Consider the following 20030-nt stretch of genomic DNA (forward strand, 5'->3'; position numbering starts at 1 on the left):
ATTATACGAAAAATATGCACCTTAAAATTTATCCTAAACAGTGTATTCAAAATCTAACAATAATATCACTAACCAACTAACTATTCTTAACACATAATTGTTATACAATAAAAAAATAAAATTAACAGAACTAAATTAAAATTAAAAATTTAACTAAAATAAACTTAATTAAAATAAAATAAACTAAAATAAAATAAAAAAAATTAGCTACTTAGCTACCTACCTTAACACACAAATTTTGTATAGTAAAAAAATCATTATTACCTAAGTTAAAAAATATTTAAGGTTTAATTATTCTGTTGGTCCTATAATTTTACTAAATTTTCAATTAGGTTTTTATGTTTTTTTTTTCTTTTCAATTGAGTTCATATACCAATCAGATTTTATAATTAAATCCTTACCATGATAAAAATATTAGAATTAACAGAATATTTTGTTAAACTATACAGAATATTCAATCAAATGTTAGGTATATTCATTTTGTTTAACAAAATATTCTGTTAATTCTAAAATTTTTTTCATGATAAGGACTTAATTATAAAATTTGATATGGTATAGGAATACAGTAAAAAAGAAAAAAATATATGAACCTAATTAAAAATTCAATAAAACTATAAGGATTACTAGAATAACTAAACCAAAAATTAACTAAACTAAAATTAATAGAAATAAAATAAAAAAAATTAACTAATATGAGTACCAACCTAAGGTTCGAGTGCTCACACAACGTAGCAGATTACATTTAGTTTGTTGATATCCGAAAAACTTACTCGTGTCATTAGAACTCACTAGGACATAAATTTCTCCAAAAGGAAAAAAAATGATGTAAAAATGTGCAAATTGACAAAATGAGAGGCTCCAATTCGTCCCTACACAAGATATATATAGGCACTATGGACGAGATAGTTATGAACGTATATCGTGATATGTGTTTGCGTAATTTTATTTCTTTTTCCATTTATACATGTGATACATGTTCAATGCATTCTTTCTTATCTCGTTCTCTTTGGAGATAAGATATGTGCATAACATACAGAGGACGAGATATATAAAGAAAGGAAAAAAACATAAATTTTTTAAATTCTTATCTATATTTATAAATACAATACTTACTTTATTTATTTAAAAAAGATAAAATACAAAATAGACTTAAACTATTTTATTGTTAATAACATTTTTTTAAATTTTGTTATCAATAAAGATGTCATCAAATTATTAAAAATTATATCAATAAATTATATCCCAAATAGTATAATCTTTTCATATTCGACTAGAAGTCACATATTCGAATTTTTTATTTTTGATAAAAAAAATTATTAAAAATTATGACAAAAATACATATCAATAAATGTGAACTAAGACTTTTATGTTAACTAAAAATAGTAATATAAAAAAAAAACTTTTTATATGGCAAGTGAAATTTTGATATTGACAAGTAAATAACATAATATTTTTTCGTTAATAAAACGTATCTCTAAATACAATTAAATTTTTTTGATACGTTTTTAAATTATTTAAAAATATTATATCGATAAACAAAATTCAAGAACATTTTTGAGAGAGCTTCGGGTACAATTTGTATGGGTTACAAAAAAAATCTCCTGTCCTTTACCCCTTTCCTTAAAAAAACAAATGCAGGACTGTTGGTTGCTGTTTTTACATTGATGCCCACACACGATACAGGTATTACCGAGACGCCCTTGCTCCTTGGACAAGAGAAACAATTTAAGAATTAAGACCGCACAGGCAAAACACGATTTGGATCTGAATTCACTCCACAAGCACGCAGTATGGACTATGGACTCTAACACAAGACAACATTGCCTCGGTGCTTCCCTCTGAAGAAGTAGGTAACACTAATAATTACCAGTATTCAGTACAGTGTAGAGAGAGAGAGAGAGAGTCCGACCATCTATCGAAATTCCCAATAATAAAATCGGGTCGGGTAATGGCGGAGCTGAGACACTCAGCCTCCTTCGGCCCTCGCGCCACCTCTTCTCCGATGAAGCGCGATGCCGATTCATCACCTCTCATCCCCTCCGCCACCGCGGACCACCATCACCACCACCTTCCCGACGACGACGAGGAACGCGACCGCCACTCCCTTAAGGACCGGTATCGTCCCCTACAGTATCTCTCTTCCTTCTTCGGCGATGACCCTAGGGTTCCCAATCCTCTCCATTCCCCAAGGATCTCATTCTTCTGCACCTTGCTTCTAATCCTCGTTGGCCTTCTCTCCCTCTTCTCAATCGTCAACAAATTGGTCAGTTTCCCTCTCAGATTTCAACACATTGTGTTTCTCTTTTTCTCTCTGATTCCGCGATGATGGATTCGTTTTTTTAAAGTAATTTGAGTAAATAGTAGCTGAGCTGGTTCTTATTGTTGATATTCGGCTTTGAATTTTCATTTTTAATTTTTTTTTTATTATTATGATTGTAGAATGCTCCTTACCTGTGTAAAAAGGATGGGATTACACTTCACTGCCCTCACGTAAGTTATCATGAACCATCATATTAAAAGATTCGTTTTTTCTGTCTCTTTCTGTTATGTGGATTCTCACAGCTTGTGTGGTACTGGTTTCAGGTGAAAGAATCGCCGTCTCTGTGGGAAAATCCTTTATCGTCCACGACGTCTTGGAAGCCTTGTGCTGAGCGCAGGGATGGTGTTATAGAAGGTCCTCTTTCTTCTTCTTCTCTTCTTCTTCTTAAAAAACCTGATTCAGATATTTATATGTGCATTGACCATCTCATTAGCATTGCAAGTCAGGGAAATTTAATGCAATTTTCATTTGTATGAAGCATCAACAGACTTTCAGCAATAGCTATAACTAGAATCACAAAAAGGATAGTTGGATCAATATGTGATGAGATTTTGTTAGTTATCACTTATCACTATTCACTGGTGTGCAAATTTTTTGTTTATGAAGTGAATTGATCTGTCAACAATTCTTTTTTTATATTTTTGTGTGTTTGTGTGTGTGATGCTCTCGCTGACTTGCTGTTCTTTAAGGAAGAAAGACTAATATTTGCTGAATCCTTGAATTGGAACCTTATAACACAGGAGTTATCTATATCTGTAGTCTATGTTCCATGGAGTACTCAGCATTTTAACTTGTTTCTTTCTTAATATAGTGTTGCTTATTTATTGCATATATGTTACACTGGTATATATTCATATTAGTGCAATGGGTGTTGCTTTATTTTCTTTGCAATTTAATCTTGCTTTGACACCTCTACGTAGAGCTTCCTCCTGAAAATGAAACAAATGGGTACATATTCATCCATGCTGAAGGTGGTCTAAACCAACAAAGAATTGCGGTATGGGCTAAGTTGTTTAAGTTGTGATGCAATATATTCTACATTGTTTTCTTCTTCCAAAATTCACCACGACTTATTTCATTTTATTATTTACACCTTTTTGTTTGCATTGCCTCTATTATCTAGTATGGTCTAGTACTAGTAGAGAGTTCTTTTTACAGCTATTTGTCAAATATGTGAACCTACTCTTCTTTAACCTGTTTGAGAGGAATAAAATCAAAGAAAACTGTAAGATAAGGACAATATCTATTTTCTATTTTGCATACTTGTTGATTTTTATGGTGCAATTTATTTATAGAATCAATTGCAGAGTTTGATATGACAATATGAATTCTGGATATTCATGCCCAAGTGATAATTCAAAGATCATCAGAGACTCTTTAAACTAGTAGTGTGGCACTAATGTTTCCAATTTAATGGACTTGCAAAACAACTAGAATTTGCGTTTATAGTTGGTTTTACTGATGTGTGATGCTGATTTATTGTCTTGTACATTGTAATTAGCTATATGTAAAAGGTTTTAGAATTATTTATCAATGATTTACTTTGGCTCATATTTCAAAACGCAGATATGCAATGCCGTGGCTGTGGCCAAAATAATGAATGCCACACTTATTTTGCCTGTTTTGAAGCAAGACCAGATTTGGAAAGACCAAACGTGAGATCTCTTTTCCAAATGTATTCTTATGGTGTTTTAATAAGTTTAGTTGTCACTATCGATTTGCCAAGCATGTGTATGTACATGTATGTGTCACCAATATCATATTTCTTCTTTCTGAAAATTAAATAGATTTTAATTACTAAAACTCAGGTCACTCTTTTGTGACTGCTTGTTGTATTTCTGTCCTTCCTCACTAGTTTTGTTGTTTTTTGTATTTTTAAAAGTTTTGTCTAAGAAATTTTTAGATGGTCCTAACCATGGACCATGATGAAACTTTTTTTTATTGCAGGAAATTTGAAGACATTTTTGATGTGGATCACTTCATAGATTACCTGAAATATGATGTTCGTATAGTCCGTGATATCCCAGAATGGTTTACTGATAAGACAGAGCTATTCAGTAGTATAAGGTTTGATAGATTTCTTTTCTTTCTTGAGTCTGTTAAATATTAAAATCCCAAGTTGCTATTTAAGAAAGGTGTGCATATGTAAACAGCCAATATCACTTTGTCACTTTGGTTTCTGTTTTGATCGTAGACTTATTGGCATAAAAAATTTGGTTTAGATGCTGGCCTTATGGCCAAATAACGCTATGGGTGGACTCTTTCATTAAGCATATCTTAATTAAGTTGATAATAGTTTTGGCTGGAGGAGGGATGTGATGTGTTCATGTATGGATGTAGAATCCCCCCCCTCCCCCCCAACCCCTTTTTTTTTCTGTCTTCTGTCTTTTTGTTAAACCGTTTATTTTTTCCTTTAGCTGTAGGAAACATTAACCAATGATGCATGCCAAGCTAGATTGTTCTGTGTCTTGGCATGAGTTGTTGATGCCTTGGTGGTTGGTGGCGATTTGTTTGACTAACATAAAAATTGTGTTGTCTTTCAGGAGGACTGTAAAGAACATTCCAAAATATGCGCCTGCACAATTTTACATTGACAATGTTTTGCCTCGAGTCAAGGAGAAAAGGATTATGGCTCTAAAACCTTTTGTTGATAGGCTGGGGTAGGCTGTGGATGATTTATATGCTAGACACCACTATTTTATATGTAATTCATGTTGTCACTGTCATTGTTGTTATTTCAGATATGACAATGTTCCTCCAGAAATCAACAAGTTGAGATGTAGGGTTAATTATCATGCTCTGAAATTTCTTCCTGATATAGAGCAAATGGCTGATTTACTGGCATCAAGGATGAGAAACCGAACTGGTAGTTCAAATCCTTATATGTATGTATCGTTTGTGATCAAGATCCTCTTGTAGCTGAATTTGGGTGCATTTGTTGTATCAGTGATATAACAGTTTAAAACATGAGCAGGGCTCTGCATCTTCGATTTGAGAAAGGAATGGTGGGCCTATCGTTCTGTGATTTTGTGGGGACAAGAGAAGAGAAAGCTAAAATGGCAGAATACAGGCAAAAGGAGTGGCCTCGACGGTATAAGGTGCAGTACTAGTATTTCTTTTTCCTTTTCATAAGAAAATATCGAAATAACAACCAAGAACTTTCTGTTGGAGCATAATGTTCACACTGCGTTTTATGAAAATGCAGAATGGTTCCCACTTATGGCAATTGGCTCTACAGAAGCGAAAGGAGGGACGGTGTCCTCTAGAGCCTGGAGAAGTGGCCGTTATACTTCGTGCTATGGGCTATCCAAAGGAAACACAAATTTATGTCGCTTCTGGACAAGTTTATGGTGGACAGAATCGGATGGCTCCGCTGAGGAATATGTTCCCTAATCTGGTAATGACCTCTTAACTATTATGTGAATTAAAAACAATGACCATGGTACTGCCTTGAAGTTCAAAAATGTTTTGGATGCTTGATATTTTTGTTTGTTAATGTTTTAGAGATGTTACATGGGATTCTAGTCTGTAATGAGGCTATCAAGCTAGGATGCATTGTTCTTGTTCTATATAAACTTGTTTGACATAACTGAGCTAATATATCAAATTTTTTCCTCTATAGTTTCACATTTGGATTCAATATGATAGTACTTTCCACTTTTGTTAACAGGTTACAAAGGAGGAGTTGGCAACTAAAGAGGAGTTGGATGGTTTTAGAAAGCATGTGACGAGCCTTGCAGCTCTTGACTTCCTGGTATGCCTGAAGTCAGATGTGTTTGTGATGACCCATGGAGGCAACTTTGCTAAGCTGATCATTGGCGCCCGTAGATACATGGGTCACCGTCTAAAATCAATCAAGCCTGACAAAGGATTAATGTCCAAGTCTTTTGGGGATCCATACATGGGTTGGGCTACTTTTGTTGAAGATGTGGTTGTTACTCATCAAACGCGGACAGGATTGCCGGAAGAAACTTTCCCCAACTATGACCTCTGGGAGAACCCCTTGACTCCTTGCATGTGCAAAGCCTGATTACACCGACTTCCCTATATATACTTTTACACACTCAGACTTCACTCAACGATGCATTTGCAAGGAATATACCATCTAAGTTATGAGTTCTATCCACAGGGTAAGCGTGAGAATCTGATCTGGGGTTAATTAATTCACGCCAAGGTGGGAGGGAAAGTAATTGAAATTTTGAGTGAAGATAATGGCTTGCAGGACCCGAGACTCGACTCAGCTGTTGGTTGTCCTCTAGGTGTTATATTCGCCCGTACACCGGTACGATAGTTTCTTTTTCTTTTTGTCTAACATGCACATGACACCCCCCCCCCCCCTTTTTCCCCTCCCCTTCTCTCTTTCCCTTTTTCCCCCCCTGCCCCTCTCTTGTCATCCTCGAAAGAAATTGATATTCTTTGTACTAACAGAAAAATGTGTACATCATTAGTGAATTATACATGTTGCCAAGTTTCTGTATTCTTAATGGTGTATCACGAGCCCACTACTGTAAAATTTGGCAAATGGAACAGCAAATTACCTTTATTTTGTGAATCTTTGGGGTGTTTGTTACGACTCCCGAGAAAGTACTGTAGTTCTAAATTAGAGCAAGAAATTTTAAAAAAGAGTATACTTACTCTAAAAATAAATTATGAAATTCGTAATTTATATATATTTATATATAAAATCTTATATATTATTTTATATAATTTTTAGTCTCCTATGCTCCTAGGATATTACTCAAACAAATGTAATCTGTTAAAGTAATACTAACACATGTTCAAATACCAAATTTATCAACTAATCATCATACTCCCAAAAGTCTTAGTTTAAGTATAAATAATAATGTATGGTCTAATAACTCCATATAACACTTAGGTTTAATAAGAGGGCAAAAAACATAAATAAGTCAAGGGGAGAATAATTTTACACAAATCAGCCAAAGCAAAATCTGATTCATCAATCAATCAAACCATATTTACATGTAGTTCGAACCTACCTGCTTCGAACTTGGATTGCATGTAATAGGGGTGCACATGGGCCGGGTGAAGCCGGGTTTGATGTGACTCAGACCCGACCCGAAATATACACCGGGCCTATTTATTAAACCCGAACCCGGTCCTAGACTCGATGAAACCAATACACTTTCGGGCCACAATTATACCGGGTGAAAACCGGGTCATTAACATTACATTATGTTGATACATTCTTGTAAGCTAGCATGTAAAAATATCCAAATTTTTAAGACTCCAACCATTAGTTAACATAGTAAAATTCACTTAAAAAAATATAACAAGAACCAACCATTCTTCAAAATTAAAGCATAACCACAATCAATGTTAAAGCATAACCACAATCAATACTAATATTGTCTAATAATACCAAATATTTAAACCAATACAAATAACACAATCTTATGTATTAGTCTAAAGTCTTATGCATTCTAAACATAAAACATTAACTTATAGTCTTATAATGACTAATAACACAAAATATTAAGGTTTACAATACTTAAATTCCACATAAGAATAGTCATGATCCATCACTAATAACACAAAATATTAATTGTGTATGATGACCGGGCCACCGGGCCGACTTCGGGTGACCCGAGCTATGGTCCGGATCCGACCCGAAACAATGACCGGGTCTATTTTTGAGACCCGTACCCGACCCTAAATCCGATGAAATCACACCAATTTAGTCCCTAAAGTGTTCGGGACCGGGGCGGGCCTTCGGGCCGGGCCGGGTCTGTGCACCCCTAGCATGTAATTCGAATCACATAAATTCGAATTACTCACGGATACTCAAAGCAACATAATTCAAATTAGGCAGCAACATGTAATTCGAATCAAGTTGATTCGAACTACTTCCATGCACGTCATTCAACGTAATTCGAAGTGGATTAATTCGAATTACACATGAATATTTTTTATAAATTTTTTAAATAAATTTATTTAAATTATACCACAAAAACATATTTTATTCTATACAAAATAATTTTAAAAAATGACTTTAAAAGATGTTATGAGTACTATAAAAATTTGTAATGTCCTAATGACTTAGGATATTAAAGAAATACTCTACATATCAACAATAATTTAAAAATTAAAATAAATATAGTTATAACCAGTATTTACCTAAATTACTATAATATTACAAACTTTTATAGTACTCCTAACATTTTTTAAGCAATTTTTTTTAAATTGTTTTGTATAGAAAATGGCTTAAAATGGCTTAACATGCCCTTTATTCTATGCAAAATAATTTAAAAAAATGGCTTAAGAAATGTTAGGAGTACTATAAAAATTTGTAATGTCCTAATGACTTAGGACATTAAAGAAATACTCTACATAGTCAATAATAATTTAAAAATTAAAATAAATATAGTTATAATCCGTATTTACCTAAAATACTAGAATATTACAAACTTTTATAGTACTCCTAACATTTTTTAAGCCATTTTTTCAAATTGTTCTGCATAGAAAATGGTTTAAAATGGCTTAAAATGCCCTTTATTCTATACAAAACAATTTTTAAAAAAATGGCTTAAAAAATGTTAGGAGTACTATAAAAATTTGTAATATTCTAGTAATTTAGGTAAATACTGGTTATAACTATATTTATTTTAATTTTTAAATTATTATTGACTATGTAGAGTATTTCTTTAATGTCCTAAATCATTAGGACATTACAAACTTTTATAGTACTCCTAACATTTTTTAAGCCATTTTTTTAAAATTATTTTACATTGAATAAAGGGTATGTTAAGCCATTTTAAGCCATTTTCTATGCAAAACAATTTAAAAAAAATTGCTTAAAAAATGTTAGGAGTACTATAAAAGTTTGTAATATTCTAGTAATTTAGGTAAATACTGGTTATAACTATATTTATTTTAATTTTTAAATTATTGTTGACTATGTAGAATACTTCTTTAATATCTTAAGTCATTAGGACATTACAAATTTTTATAGTACTCTTAATATCTTTTAAGCTATTTTTTAAAATTATTTTGTATAGAATAAAATATTTTTTTGTGGTATAATTTAAATAAATTTATTAAAAAAATTTATAAAAAAATATTCAGGTATAGTTCGAATTAATCCACTTCGAATTACGTTGAAGGACGTGTATGGAAGTAGTTTGAATCAACTTGATTCGAATTATATGTTGCTGCCTAATTCGAATCAGTTGAATTCGAATTATGTTTGTTTGAGTGTTAGTGAGTAATTCAAATCTATGTGATTCGAATTACATGCAATCCAAATTTAAAGTAGGTAGGTTCGAACTACATGTAAATGTGATTTGATTGATTGATGAATCAGATTTTGTTTTGGTTAATTTGTGTAAAATTATTCTCTCCTTATCTTATTTATGTTTTTTGCCCTTAATAAGATCATATGTTTAAAATATTATACATAATAAACTACTTAAGTCTCTAACAAGTATCCATTAGACAAATTCAAAGGCCGGATCTTGCAAAACATGAAACAATTCACACATCTAAGACTTTTCATGTATCTAACGTAGCAACCAGGATATTGAATTTAGTATTGTGTTAAAATTTTATTTCTCTTTAATACTTCCAAAAAGTGAGAATACAAAAAATTAAAATTTTTAAAGGTGGAAATTAAAATTTTAATAATAAAAAAATATTATTTTAATTTTAGCAATATTTCATAAAATACCATAATTACCCTAGATATATTTGTGTGTGTGTGTGAGAGAGAAAGAGGTGGAAGAACAACCAAAGATTAGGAAAAAATGTAGAAACCCATAACAGTGGCAAGAAAGGACGACAAACAAATGGATATGTAATCCTAATCCAGATGGCTATACAATAAAATACAATATATACACACACGAACAGTAAGATGATAATTAAATATATGTCAGTTGTCTACCAAAATAATTAAATAATTAAATATATGTGATAATTAACTAAATTTTTATTTAACACGCATAATTAATTTAATAGAATATAGCAATTAAAAATACATGAATGCTATGATATTTTTAATTTTATGCCTAATTTATTAAAAAAATTAAATAAATAATATTTAATAATATTTAATTTTTTTATTTTTAAAAGTAAATAGACCATTTAAAAACTATAGTGAAAAGCACAATAAAATTCACATTTTAAATAAGAATTTATTTTAAATAAATATTTTAATTTTTTATTTATTAAAATATATAATTTGGAGAAAAATTATGTTTTTAGTCACATTATTTATTTTATTTACCGTGTAAATAGGATAATACATGTTTCTTAAATAAAGAAAATGGGTGTACACGTGACATGTGTCAGATGAAGACTTCAACGTATCTCATTTACAGTGTAAATGAGATAACTGTAAATGAGATATGTATATACTTATTGGACATAATAATTTCATTTATACTGTAAATAAAATATAGTATGACAAATTTAAATAAGTTATAAAAGAATTTGCAAGTATTAGTCTTAGTTGCAAATATATCACTTCTTCTGACCCTTTTTTTTCTCTGTTCTTTCAATAGGTTTAGTGAAAATGTCTAATGATGAATATATTTTTGTGAATGTATATCTTAGTTGTCACATGAGAAACAGTGACGATTGGGTTATCTTCGAGTGTGATAGTCTTATCCTATTACGCACTCGTTGATTAGGTTCTTTTTCTAAGTTGAAGAACCTAATATTGATGAGCTTTGGTGCTAATGGGACAAAGGAGGTTGGAAGAGATGGATATAAGTTGTTAGTACCAATGAAAAATAAAGTATTTCAATTTCGTGTTTTTTGGTTAGATGGCGATGAGCATGTGCGCTGGATATTTGATGTCCACGGAAAAATCAAAGCCCAGCAAGTGATGGAGTTTTTTGCAGAAGTTGGTGACGTAGGTGGTGGTGGTTTTGGACACTCAAATTTTGTCTAAGATGACCCACTTCTTTCATCACCACCTCTACAGTGTATAGGGAGGGACAAAAATTAATTTTGTAATATAGAAGATATTTGTTTTGTCGTTTTTTAACAAATCGATGGTGGTTCGATATCTAGTGATCTGGGAGCGAAACCTACTCCTTTGTGCGAGTACCAGTTTTCTAGAAGTGCATCAAAGTGTCTTCGATTAGACTAAATTTAAAAATTAAAATAAAATAAATTTATGAATTGACAAATAAAATTCAGAAATTAAAGTTTTGTAAACTAAATCAACAATTTTTTTCAAAGAAATTAAAGGAAAACAATAAATTGCCTTCATTTGAAGCAAAGGACTTCCACATGTAAAATTTAAACGCAGAAAGGTAAATTGAACAATAAAATAAAGAACACTTAATAGATAAAATCAATTGAAATGTTAAATTTACAGAAGAATAAATTGAAAGAATAAGGAAGGTGGAAGGAACCCTACAGAAAAGTTACTCGATTGCAGACTCAGGAATTCCCTGGATGTGAGTGTGCTTGAGTGTTTTTCTGAGTAAAAGTTCCAACCCTTTTTCACTGAAATTTCCTAGTATTTATAAGCCAACCTTACATAATGGTAAATTGAATCACATTAATTACAATTAATTATAATTAAAATAAATTACAATTTTGAAACACAACCGCCTTTGGTAACTGTTCTCGCTACACGATTATAGATATTCCTCATGTGATTAATTATCCACTAACCTTCTCACTTCTTTGACCACTCGACTAAATCTCCGAAAGTCCTCCTTCAAATCGAATCTCCCTCTCGACTTAGCTTCTTCGATTTCGACAAAGTAATTGGAAATAATTTCCGCGTCAGCAACTCCCAAACTTAGCCTCCTAAGCACATTTTCTCGAAAAACCCATACTTGATATTTTTTTATTTGACTATTTCTGATCGAAAATAATTTTTCGATCAACAAATTGCCCCCTTGGATTAATGTGGTTTCCTTTGGTATCATTATCGAAAAGTAAAGCACTTAATCCAAAAACGTCAGTTTTCAAATTAATAATAATTGTCATTTAAACTTTCCATTATCACCAGTCCACTCGACACGTCTCCCAAGAGTCACGCCTTCTCTCTCCACCATTCCATCTTCCTCAAGAAGTTACCTCTTTTTGCATTTTCTCTATAGTAACGGTTACAATAACACTTTAAATTCACCGTTCTTACCTCCATTCAATTTTCCTGAATTCCATCATTCTCTAAGCTTTCTTTACAACCTTGAATCTCTTCATAAAACTTTCCAATCTGAGAATGGCGGGCTCTTCCTCACAAATCACCTCTTCTGACAAAGGTAAAGGCCATGCATCAATACCACCACCTCCACCAGCTCTTCGCATTCTCAATCAGATCGATGATGAAATCATTGATGATCCTCACATTTAGTCCAGTGATAATATGATTTTAATTCTTTTCACAATCGGAACTGACACATATTGCTTCCTCGGACCAATTGAGTCTCTGAAAAAGGTGAACAGGAAGTCTCTTTCTTTCCCCAGTGCTGAAGGGGAAGATTTACTAATAAACCAATCTTTCAATATTTCCTATTTTATCAACCAAAAGACGTTCAGGAACAACTCAAAAATCAACCCACGAGGATATACTTTACAGCCTGGTACCGACGTCTCGAACTTACCAAAAGTGCCCGTTGGGGAGCTATAGGGATTCACGAACTGCTGATACTCTCATTTTTCTTTGACTACACATCCTTGGATGATCGGGGCTGTTACATGCTTCTGGAACAGAACCACCAATAATTTCCACCTTCCTTGTGGAATGATTGGAATGTCTCTTCTCGACATAGCCGCAATCACTGGACTTCCCATCAATTTACCAGATTATACTTCTGAAATGCAACCTGAACGTCAATACAACGTCGTTCTGAGCAGCTCTTACAGTGATTTCATCGCCCATAACATGGGTAGAGAAGGTACCAGAATCACCAATAATGAACATGTAGCTTTCCTATTCTACTGGTTAAATGCAATTCTATTTTGTTCTCGTAGCGTCCAAATGTCAAAACTTTGCCTCTCTTTGGCCATACTTCTCCACGAAGGTAAAACTTTCAACCTGGCTAAGCTTCTTTTGGGGGCACATCTTCGAGGAACTTGGCCAATTTGTTTGTGACCTACGAGATAACAAAATAATAAGTGCAGGAGGCCCTCTATGGCTTCTTCAATTATGGCTCAACGCCATCTTTGAGAATTTCATGACCAAACCCAAGAGTGGTCATACTGACAAGCAGTATATTGAAGGGTTTCGATTATCTGCGTACAAATCCAATTTTCCAAATGCACAATTAGATGAGGATAGGTTTTGGGCGGTTTTCACCCTTTTTCATTCTTGTAAAAATTGAGAATGAACAATTGAATTTCACTCCTTTTTTGCGCTGCAACCGAGGCCCTGCCTGGTTAGATCGTTTGCTTTTTCCAAACTCATATGAAGAAAGTGAACTTGCCAAACGAAGTTGGGCACACCTATTAGCCGTTCAGGTAATCCCCACAGGATTATCTTTACAGAAAAAAGAAAAATTCAAGATAACTTTGTATGCTCCTCACCTGTCCGCCAGACAATTAGGATTTTCACAAGCCATTCCCAAACCTCAACCTCGAAACGATGACCCTTTCTGTCACTTCCTTCTGACTACCCAAGAAGACTTCGACTCTTGCCTCGCCATGAATCAACAGCGCAGGGATAGTTTTAATTTCATGGAGTATGAATGCAGTTCTTATATTACCAAGTCATGTGTTGAATGGTGAGATGCCTATTATTCTAGGTACACTCGTACCTTAGAAGACATTCAACAAACTGCAATCCAAACCGCCCCTGTTGCTGAGAGTTCTCCAAAAAGAACTCAGAAAAGGAAAGCTGAAACTGCTCGACCACCACCAGTGAAAAGCAGGAAAACTCCCACTAAAACTTCTCGAAAGGTAACTTTATAATTCCTTTCTTTATTTAAAACATATTTCAACTTTTGTCTTTTAAATCACACTTAATTCCGGATTTCTTATCAGTTGATACTGCTTTCATCAACTGAGAGTTCTGAGGAAATCGAACCGGCCAACAAAGACACTCCTGCTGTCTCTTCCCCATCAGAAGATATAGCCGATTCTGATTCTGGCCCTCAATTGATCCGCAGGACCAAAACTTCTCAGGTAACACGATCGTCACTACAAACTTTACCTATTTTAACGTAAAATTTATACTCACAAATGTGTACCTTTTTGTTCTAGCCTGCCCACATCACTCACTCAGTCACTTCTGCTGAAGAACTTAACCCATTAGTTTTGCCACAGCAACACGGTCAAGAACAGTCAACGTCACACGACTCGATTCAATTTTAAGGACCCAGAGTAATTCCAGCCACTTTTCCACTTTCTTCTCACACAACACAAATAGTGGATCCAACAGCCAATCCTTTGCAACATTCCCCAGCAGAAACTCAAAGGATTGAATCAACTTCACCAGACAATCAGGTTATTCTTTCTAAAAAGAATCTACTAGTTCCTGACTCTGATTCTGCTTCCAAGGCTGCTGACACTACCAATTCAGACTCCTCCAAATCCAAGGTTTCAGAAACTCCACCAGAATTGCAATCAACACCTTCAAACTTGGCACAACTTCAGACTCCTCCAGGACCAAAACCAAGCACGTCAATTATTCCGACAACTCCATCTAGTGCTACCTTGGATGACTTGACTTCTATTTTGAATAAAATCATCCAGGGAACCAAAGTGCCAATACCTGTTCCAGTCATCTCAAGTCCAGTTTCTACAAGACCTCCAATCGAATTGGATCCTGATACTCGGGAACAACTCCGATCGCTCATCAAGCTCTTGGATCATCCTCCTGCCACATGGGTTAATGACCCAATCCTTAATCAACTTTTAACCTCTCTTTTAAACTCCTCTTTTGAACTCCCAACCAACATTCCCAATTTTGATTTAATTCGAGGATTTAAACAACTCATCGAAGAAAGTTTCGCATTCCATTTTCAATTCCAAGAAATTGAAAATCGAGAAGCCACAGTCGTATCCAGAATTGAAAATTACCAAGCAACTGCTCAACTAATCAAAGCTGCTCGTGACGAGTTTGATTTAAAGATTGCCCATGCTATTTCTGTCCAAGCCTTTCATGACCAAGAAGAAGCAAGGCTCGAAGCAGAATTGGCTCTAATTCAAGAACAACTCACTACTCTACGCCAAAATCGGACCACCTTGGCTAGACCTTTGGTTGCAGCTCAGCAAGAACAACATCTCCTTATCCAACAACTTGTCTCGATTGACACTGAGCGAGAGAAAGTCGAACAACAGCTTGAGGAGATCCAAACTGATAAATCTAAACAAACTGGATGCTCACAACTCTGGAAGACAAAAGGACAAAACTGCGCTCTGTTCTGGCTAAATTATTGGCGCCTTAAACTTTTCCTTTTATTTTGTAATGACTTTTGTCTCTTTTAAACTTTATGCATGCTAAATTTTCTATATTTGCCAACAATAGAAAAGTTTTAAATATTTTCCATTAATTGAGCTAATCACCTTTCCTGACTCGATATCTTTAATTTGATAAGCATTTCCAGAATATGTCCCTATCACTTGAAAGGGACCTTCCCAACTATGGGACCACTTACCAAGAAATCTCGATTTCTTTTTCATTGGTAAAATAACTTTTAAAACCAAATCGCCTGTTTGAAAAGATTTTCTAAAAATTCGACGATTATAACTTTGAACAATACTTTTTTTCTGTCGAATTATATTCTCTAGTGCTAATATTCACTCTGAATCTAACTCATTTAACTCGTCGAACATTGCATTCCAATAATCATCGACCGGCTCGTTTTGTTTCGATACCCTCAAGGTATTCAAATTAATTTCCAATGGTAATACTGCATCATGGCCATACACCAATTTATAAGATGAGGTTCCTGTCGAACCTCTTGGTAAAATTTCGATAAGCACATAACACTTGACTTAAAGTCTCATGCCATGTTCGTGGCCTATTCCCAATATGCTTTTTAATTAAGCCTATCAATATCTTGTTTGCTGCTTCAACTTTGCCATTAGCTTGTGCATAATAAGGATTCGAAGTGACCATATTAATATTCCTCGAAGCTACAAAGTTTTTAATTCTTTGACCAGTAAACATAGTTCCTTGGTCAGTACTTAATGTCTGAGGAATTCCAAATCAATGGATAATATTTTCTTCAATAAAGTCAATTATCTCAGTTTGTCCAGCTTCTACTAACGGAATAGCCTCAACCCACTTCGTAAAATAATCAATAGCCACTAAGATAAACTTGTGTTGTCTTGATGAAGGAGGATGAATCAAGCCAATTAGATCCAAAGCCCAACCTCTAAATGGCCATGGCTTTATTATCGAATGTAACTCAGCTGCCGGAATTTGTTGTATCGAGCCATGTTTCTGACATTCCTGACATGCTTTTGCATAATCAATAAAATCTTTTATCATAGACGGCCAATATATATGATTTTGATATAACACCCATCTCATTTTCCTTCCTGCCTGATGAGCACCACAAATTCCATTATGAACCTCGCCCAGAGCAACATTCTGATCTTCTCGACCTAAACATCTCGACAAACTTCCATCAATCCCTTTTTTATACAAATCATCAGCCAATAAAACAAAGTTCATTGCCTGTAACTTTATTTTTCTATCAACTGCAGTATTGGGATCTTTCAAATACTGAGCAATAAACCTTCTCCAATCCGAATCCTCCCATTCATCCATACACAGCACTTCTCTTTCACTTGCTGGCACTAAAATTTGATGGATACTAGAAAATTTTCTAATAGTTTTCGGGCTAACCCGATATCTTGAAGCAATTTGGGCTAATTCATTAGCAATTTTATTATGAATTCTAAGGATATGTACCAAAGAAACCTTCTGAAAAGAAGTTAACATCTTCCAAGCAGTTACTAAATATTTCTGTAACGTTTCATTGTTACATTTAAACTCCTTTGATAACTGTTTTAAAACCAACTGTGAATCTCCTAGAATTTGAACCTCTAAAGCTCCTTTGTCAATTAAAATTTCAAGACCTAAAATTAAAGCCTCATATTCAGCGACATTATTAGAGCAAGGATACTTTAATTCAAACAAAAATTCTGATGGAACACCCTCAGGTGAAATAATAAGGATTCCAACCCCTGCACCATCTTTGTGATTAGATCCATCAAAATATAATTTCCAATAATTGACCTCTATATCAATAATATTTGCCCCCTGGTCATTCAAACCTTTCGAATTATCCACAAAAAAGTCTGTAATGACCTGTCCTTTAACAGCTTTCGCTGGGACATATTGCAAATCAAATTCTGTTAATGTTAACATCCATTTTCCCAAGCGCCCCCTTAACATAAGGAAACTAAGCATATACTTAACAACATCAGTCTGCGCTATCACCTTTACCGATTTAGCCACCATATAACACTTTAATTTCATACAAGCATGATATAATGACAAACATAATTTTTCAGTCGGTGAATACCTTGTTTCGATATCAGTTAGGACTCGACTAACGTAATAAACTGCGCGCTCATGCCCATTCTCATCATCTTGGGCTAACATACATCCAATCGAATTCTCAGATGCTGCAATATATAATTTTAAAGGCTCAAATGGACGAACATTTGCCATAATCGGGGCTTTGGCCAAATAAGTTTTGATCGAGTTGAATGCTGACTGATGTTCTCTAGTCCATTCAAATTTTGAACCATTCTTTAATTTTACTAGAGGCGCAAACACCCTGGTTTGATCTGAAAGATTCGAAATGAACCTTCAAAGATAATTAATTTTTCCCAAAAACGATTGTACTTCTTTTTTCGATTTAGGTGCAGACAAAGCTAATATTGCATCTGTTTTATTCTTATCGATAGCTATCCCCTTTTTATGAACGACAAAGCCTAAGAAATTTCCTGTCGATACACCAAAAGCACACTTCAAAGGATTCATTTTCAATCCTTTTTTCCTCATAGTCAAGAATGCTTTTCTTAAGTGGTCTATATGTTGATTTACAGAAATGGATTTGACCATTACGTCATCAATATACACTTCCATAAATTTTCCAATAAACTCATGGAAAATGGCATTCATTGCTCGTTGATATGTCGCTCCAGCATTTTTTAAACCAAAAGGCATAACCACCCATTCATATGTACCTAACGCCCCATGACAACGGAAAGCAATTTTGGCCACATCATCCTCCGCAATAAAAAATTGGTTATATCCAGAATAACCGTCCATGAAGCTTAGGATTTCGTTTCCTGCTGCAGAATCGATTAACATATCTGCAATTGGCATGAATACTCATCCTTTGGAGTAGCATTGTTCAAATCTCGAAAATCGATACACACCCTCAATTTTCCATTTTTCTTCATCACTGGAACTATATTCGACACCCACTCTATATAACGAGCGGTTCGAATAAATTTGGCTTTAATCAAGCGTTCTATCTCTTCCTTAATTTTCACATTAATTTCAGGAGCAAAACGTCTAGGGGTTTGTTTCACAGGTTGATCATTGGGTTTCAATGCTAATCGATGTTCTACTAACGATCGATCAAGACCAGGCATTTCATGGTAGTCCCATGCAAAACAATCCTTAAACTCATGTAACAAATCGATAAGATTAGTTTGAAAAGGATCAATAAGATCTTTACAAATATATGTAATTCGAACATCATCATGAGTACCCAAATTAACTTCTTCTAAATGATCTTGAGATCCAAACCCCTTATAATGATCATCTTCAGTTGTCCATTTTTCAAATTTCAAAGGTTCCAAATCATAAATACAATCAAAAGTAAAATCAATAACATCATGAGAAAGAGTAGAAACTTGATCTTTGATTGAATCATCATAACTTTTATTCTCTAAACAATGAGCCTCTGTTATTAAATCAACAGTCTGACTCATATCGTTAACTTCATTACAAGTAATAAAAAGATCATTACTACATTCGACTAGAGGTGTCGAATCAAACATATTACTACCAACAAATCTATTAATCCTATCTGATTCAACTTTATCAGAAGAATCATCTTTATTTTCTAAAGCTTGAAAATTATTTAAATAATTATGCAAAGTTACCAGGTAATCGAAAACTTCCTCAACCTGGTCCATGGTTCAGCCTTCGAGGCCTTCAAGAATCACAATCCCAACCTGTTGGTTCATAGGCATGTCTGGGTAGCGCAACTTCACCGACAGTCCCTCCGAAGTCAAATAACAACCTTCACAATTGTAAGGATTCAGAGATCGATCAACATTTAAAGGCTTCAGCTTGCGATTATATATCCTAAAATCAGCATGCATTTGTTCGACATAAAGACTCGAATCTGCTTTGACAATTTCAGGCTTGCCTTCCTCAGTCCATAGAAGCACACTTTGATGCACCGTAGATGGCACCGCACCTACTCCATGAATCCAATCTCTCTCAAGTAAGGCGTTTTAACTTGCCTTCGATGGCACTACCACAAATACTGAGTGTCTCTCCGATGACCCCACCTTTACAGTTAAGGTAACCAACCTTCTTGCTGGCGTGGAATTCCCACTAAAATCAGTTACAGCAATATTAGTAGGGACCAACTCACTAACATGTTTCCCTACTTTTCCTAGCATCCTTTCAGGCAAAAGACTTATTGCTGCCCCACCATCAATCAGTACCTTGTTTATCTTGTAACCATTCACAACAGCAACAATGTGAAGAGGATGCAAATGAGACATTTGCTTTTCAGTAGGGCGA

General features: G+C 34.1%; 2 protein-coding genes across 2 annotated transcripts; one reads left to right on the forward strand and one right to left on the reverse strand.

Annotated features, from left to right (window-relative positions):
• Nucleotides 1-1423: 1423 nt before the first annotated feature.
• Nucleotides 1424-6967, forward strand: LOC112782773 (protein PECTIC ARABINOGALACTAN SYNTHESIS-RELATED). Its single transcript, XM_025825343.3, has 11 exons — nucleotides 1424-2263; nucleotides 2440-2490; nucleotides 2584-2674; nucleotides 3241-3317; nucleotides 3887-3975; nucleotides 4268-4387; nucleotides 4864-4980; nucleotides 5062-5205; nucleotides 5295-5418; nucleotides 5526-5717; nucleotides 5991-6967. Exons 1-11 carry the CDS (start codon nucleotides 1949-1951, stop codon nucleotides 6348-6350), a joined length of 1680 nt encoding a protein of 559 aa, XP_025681128.1. The 5' UTR covers nucleotides 1424-1948; the 3' UTR covers nucleotides 6351-6967.
• A 9484-nt stretch (nucleotides 6968-16451) lies between these two features.
• LOC112785529 (uncharacterized) lies at nucleotides 16452-17927 on the reverse strand. Its single transcript, XM_025828992.1, has one exon. The coding sequence runs from the start codon at nucleotides 17925-17927 to the stop codon at nucleotides 16452-16454; it is 1476 nt and encodes a 491-aa protein (XP_025684777.1).
• Nucleotides 17928-20030: the final 2103 nt, after the last annotated feature.

The sequence above is a fragment of the Arachis hypogaea genome, chromosome 20 (assembly GCF_003086295.3).
Source record: "Arachis hypogaea cultivar Tifrunner chromosome 20, arahy.Tifrunner.gnm2.J5K5, whole genome shotgun sequence".
Lineage (NCBI taxonomy): Eukaryota > Viridiplantae > Streptophyta > Magnoliopsida > Fabales > Fabaceae > Arachis > Arachis hypogaea.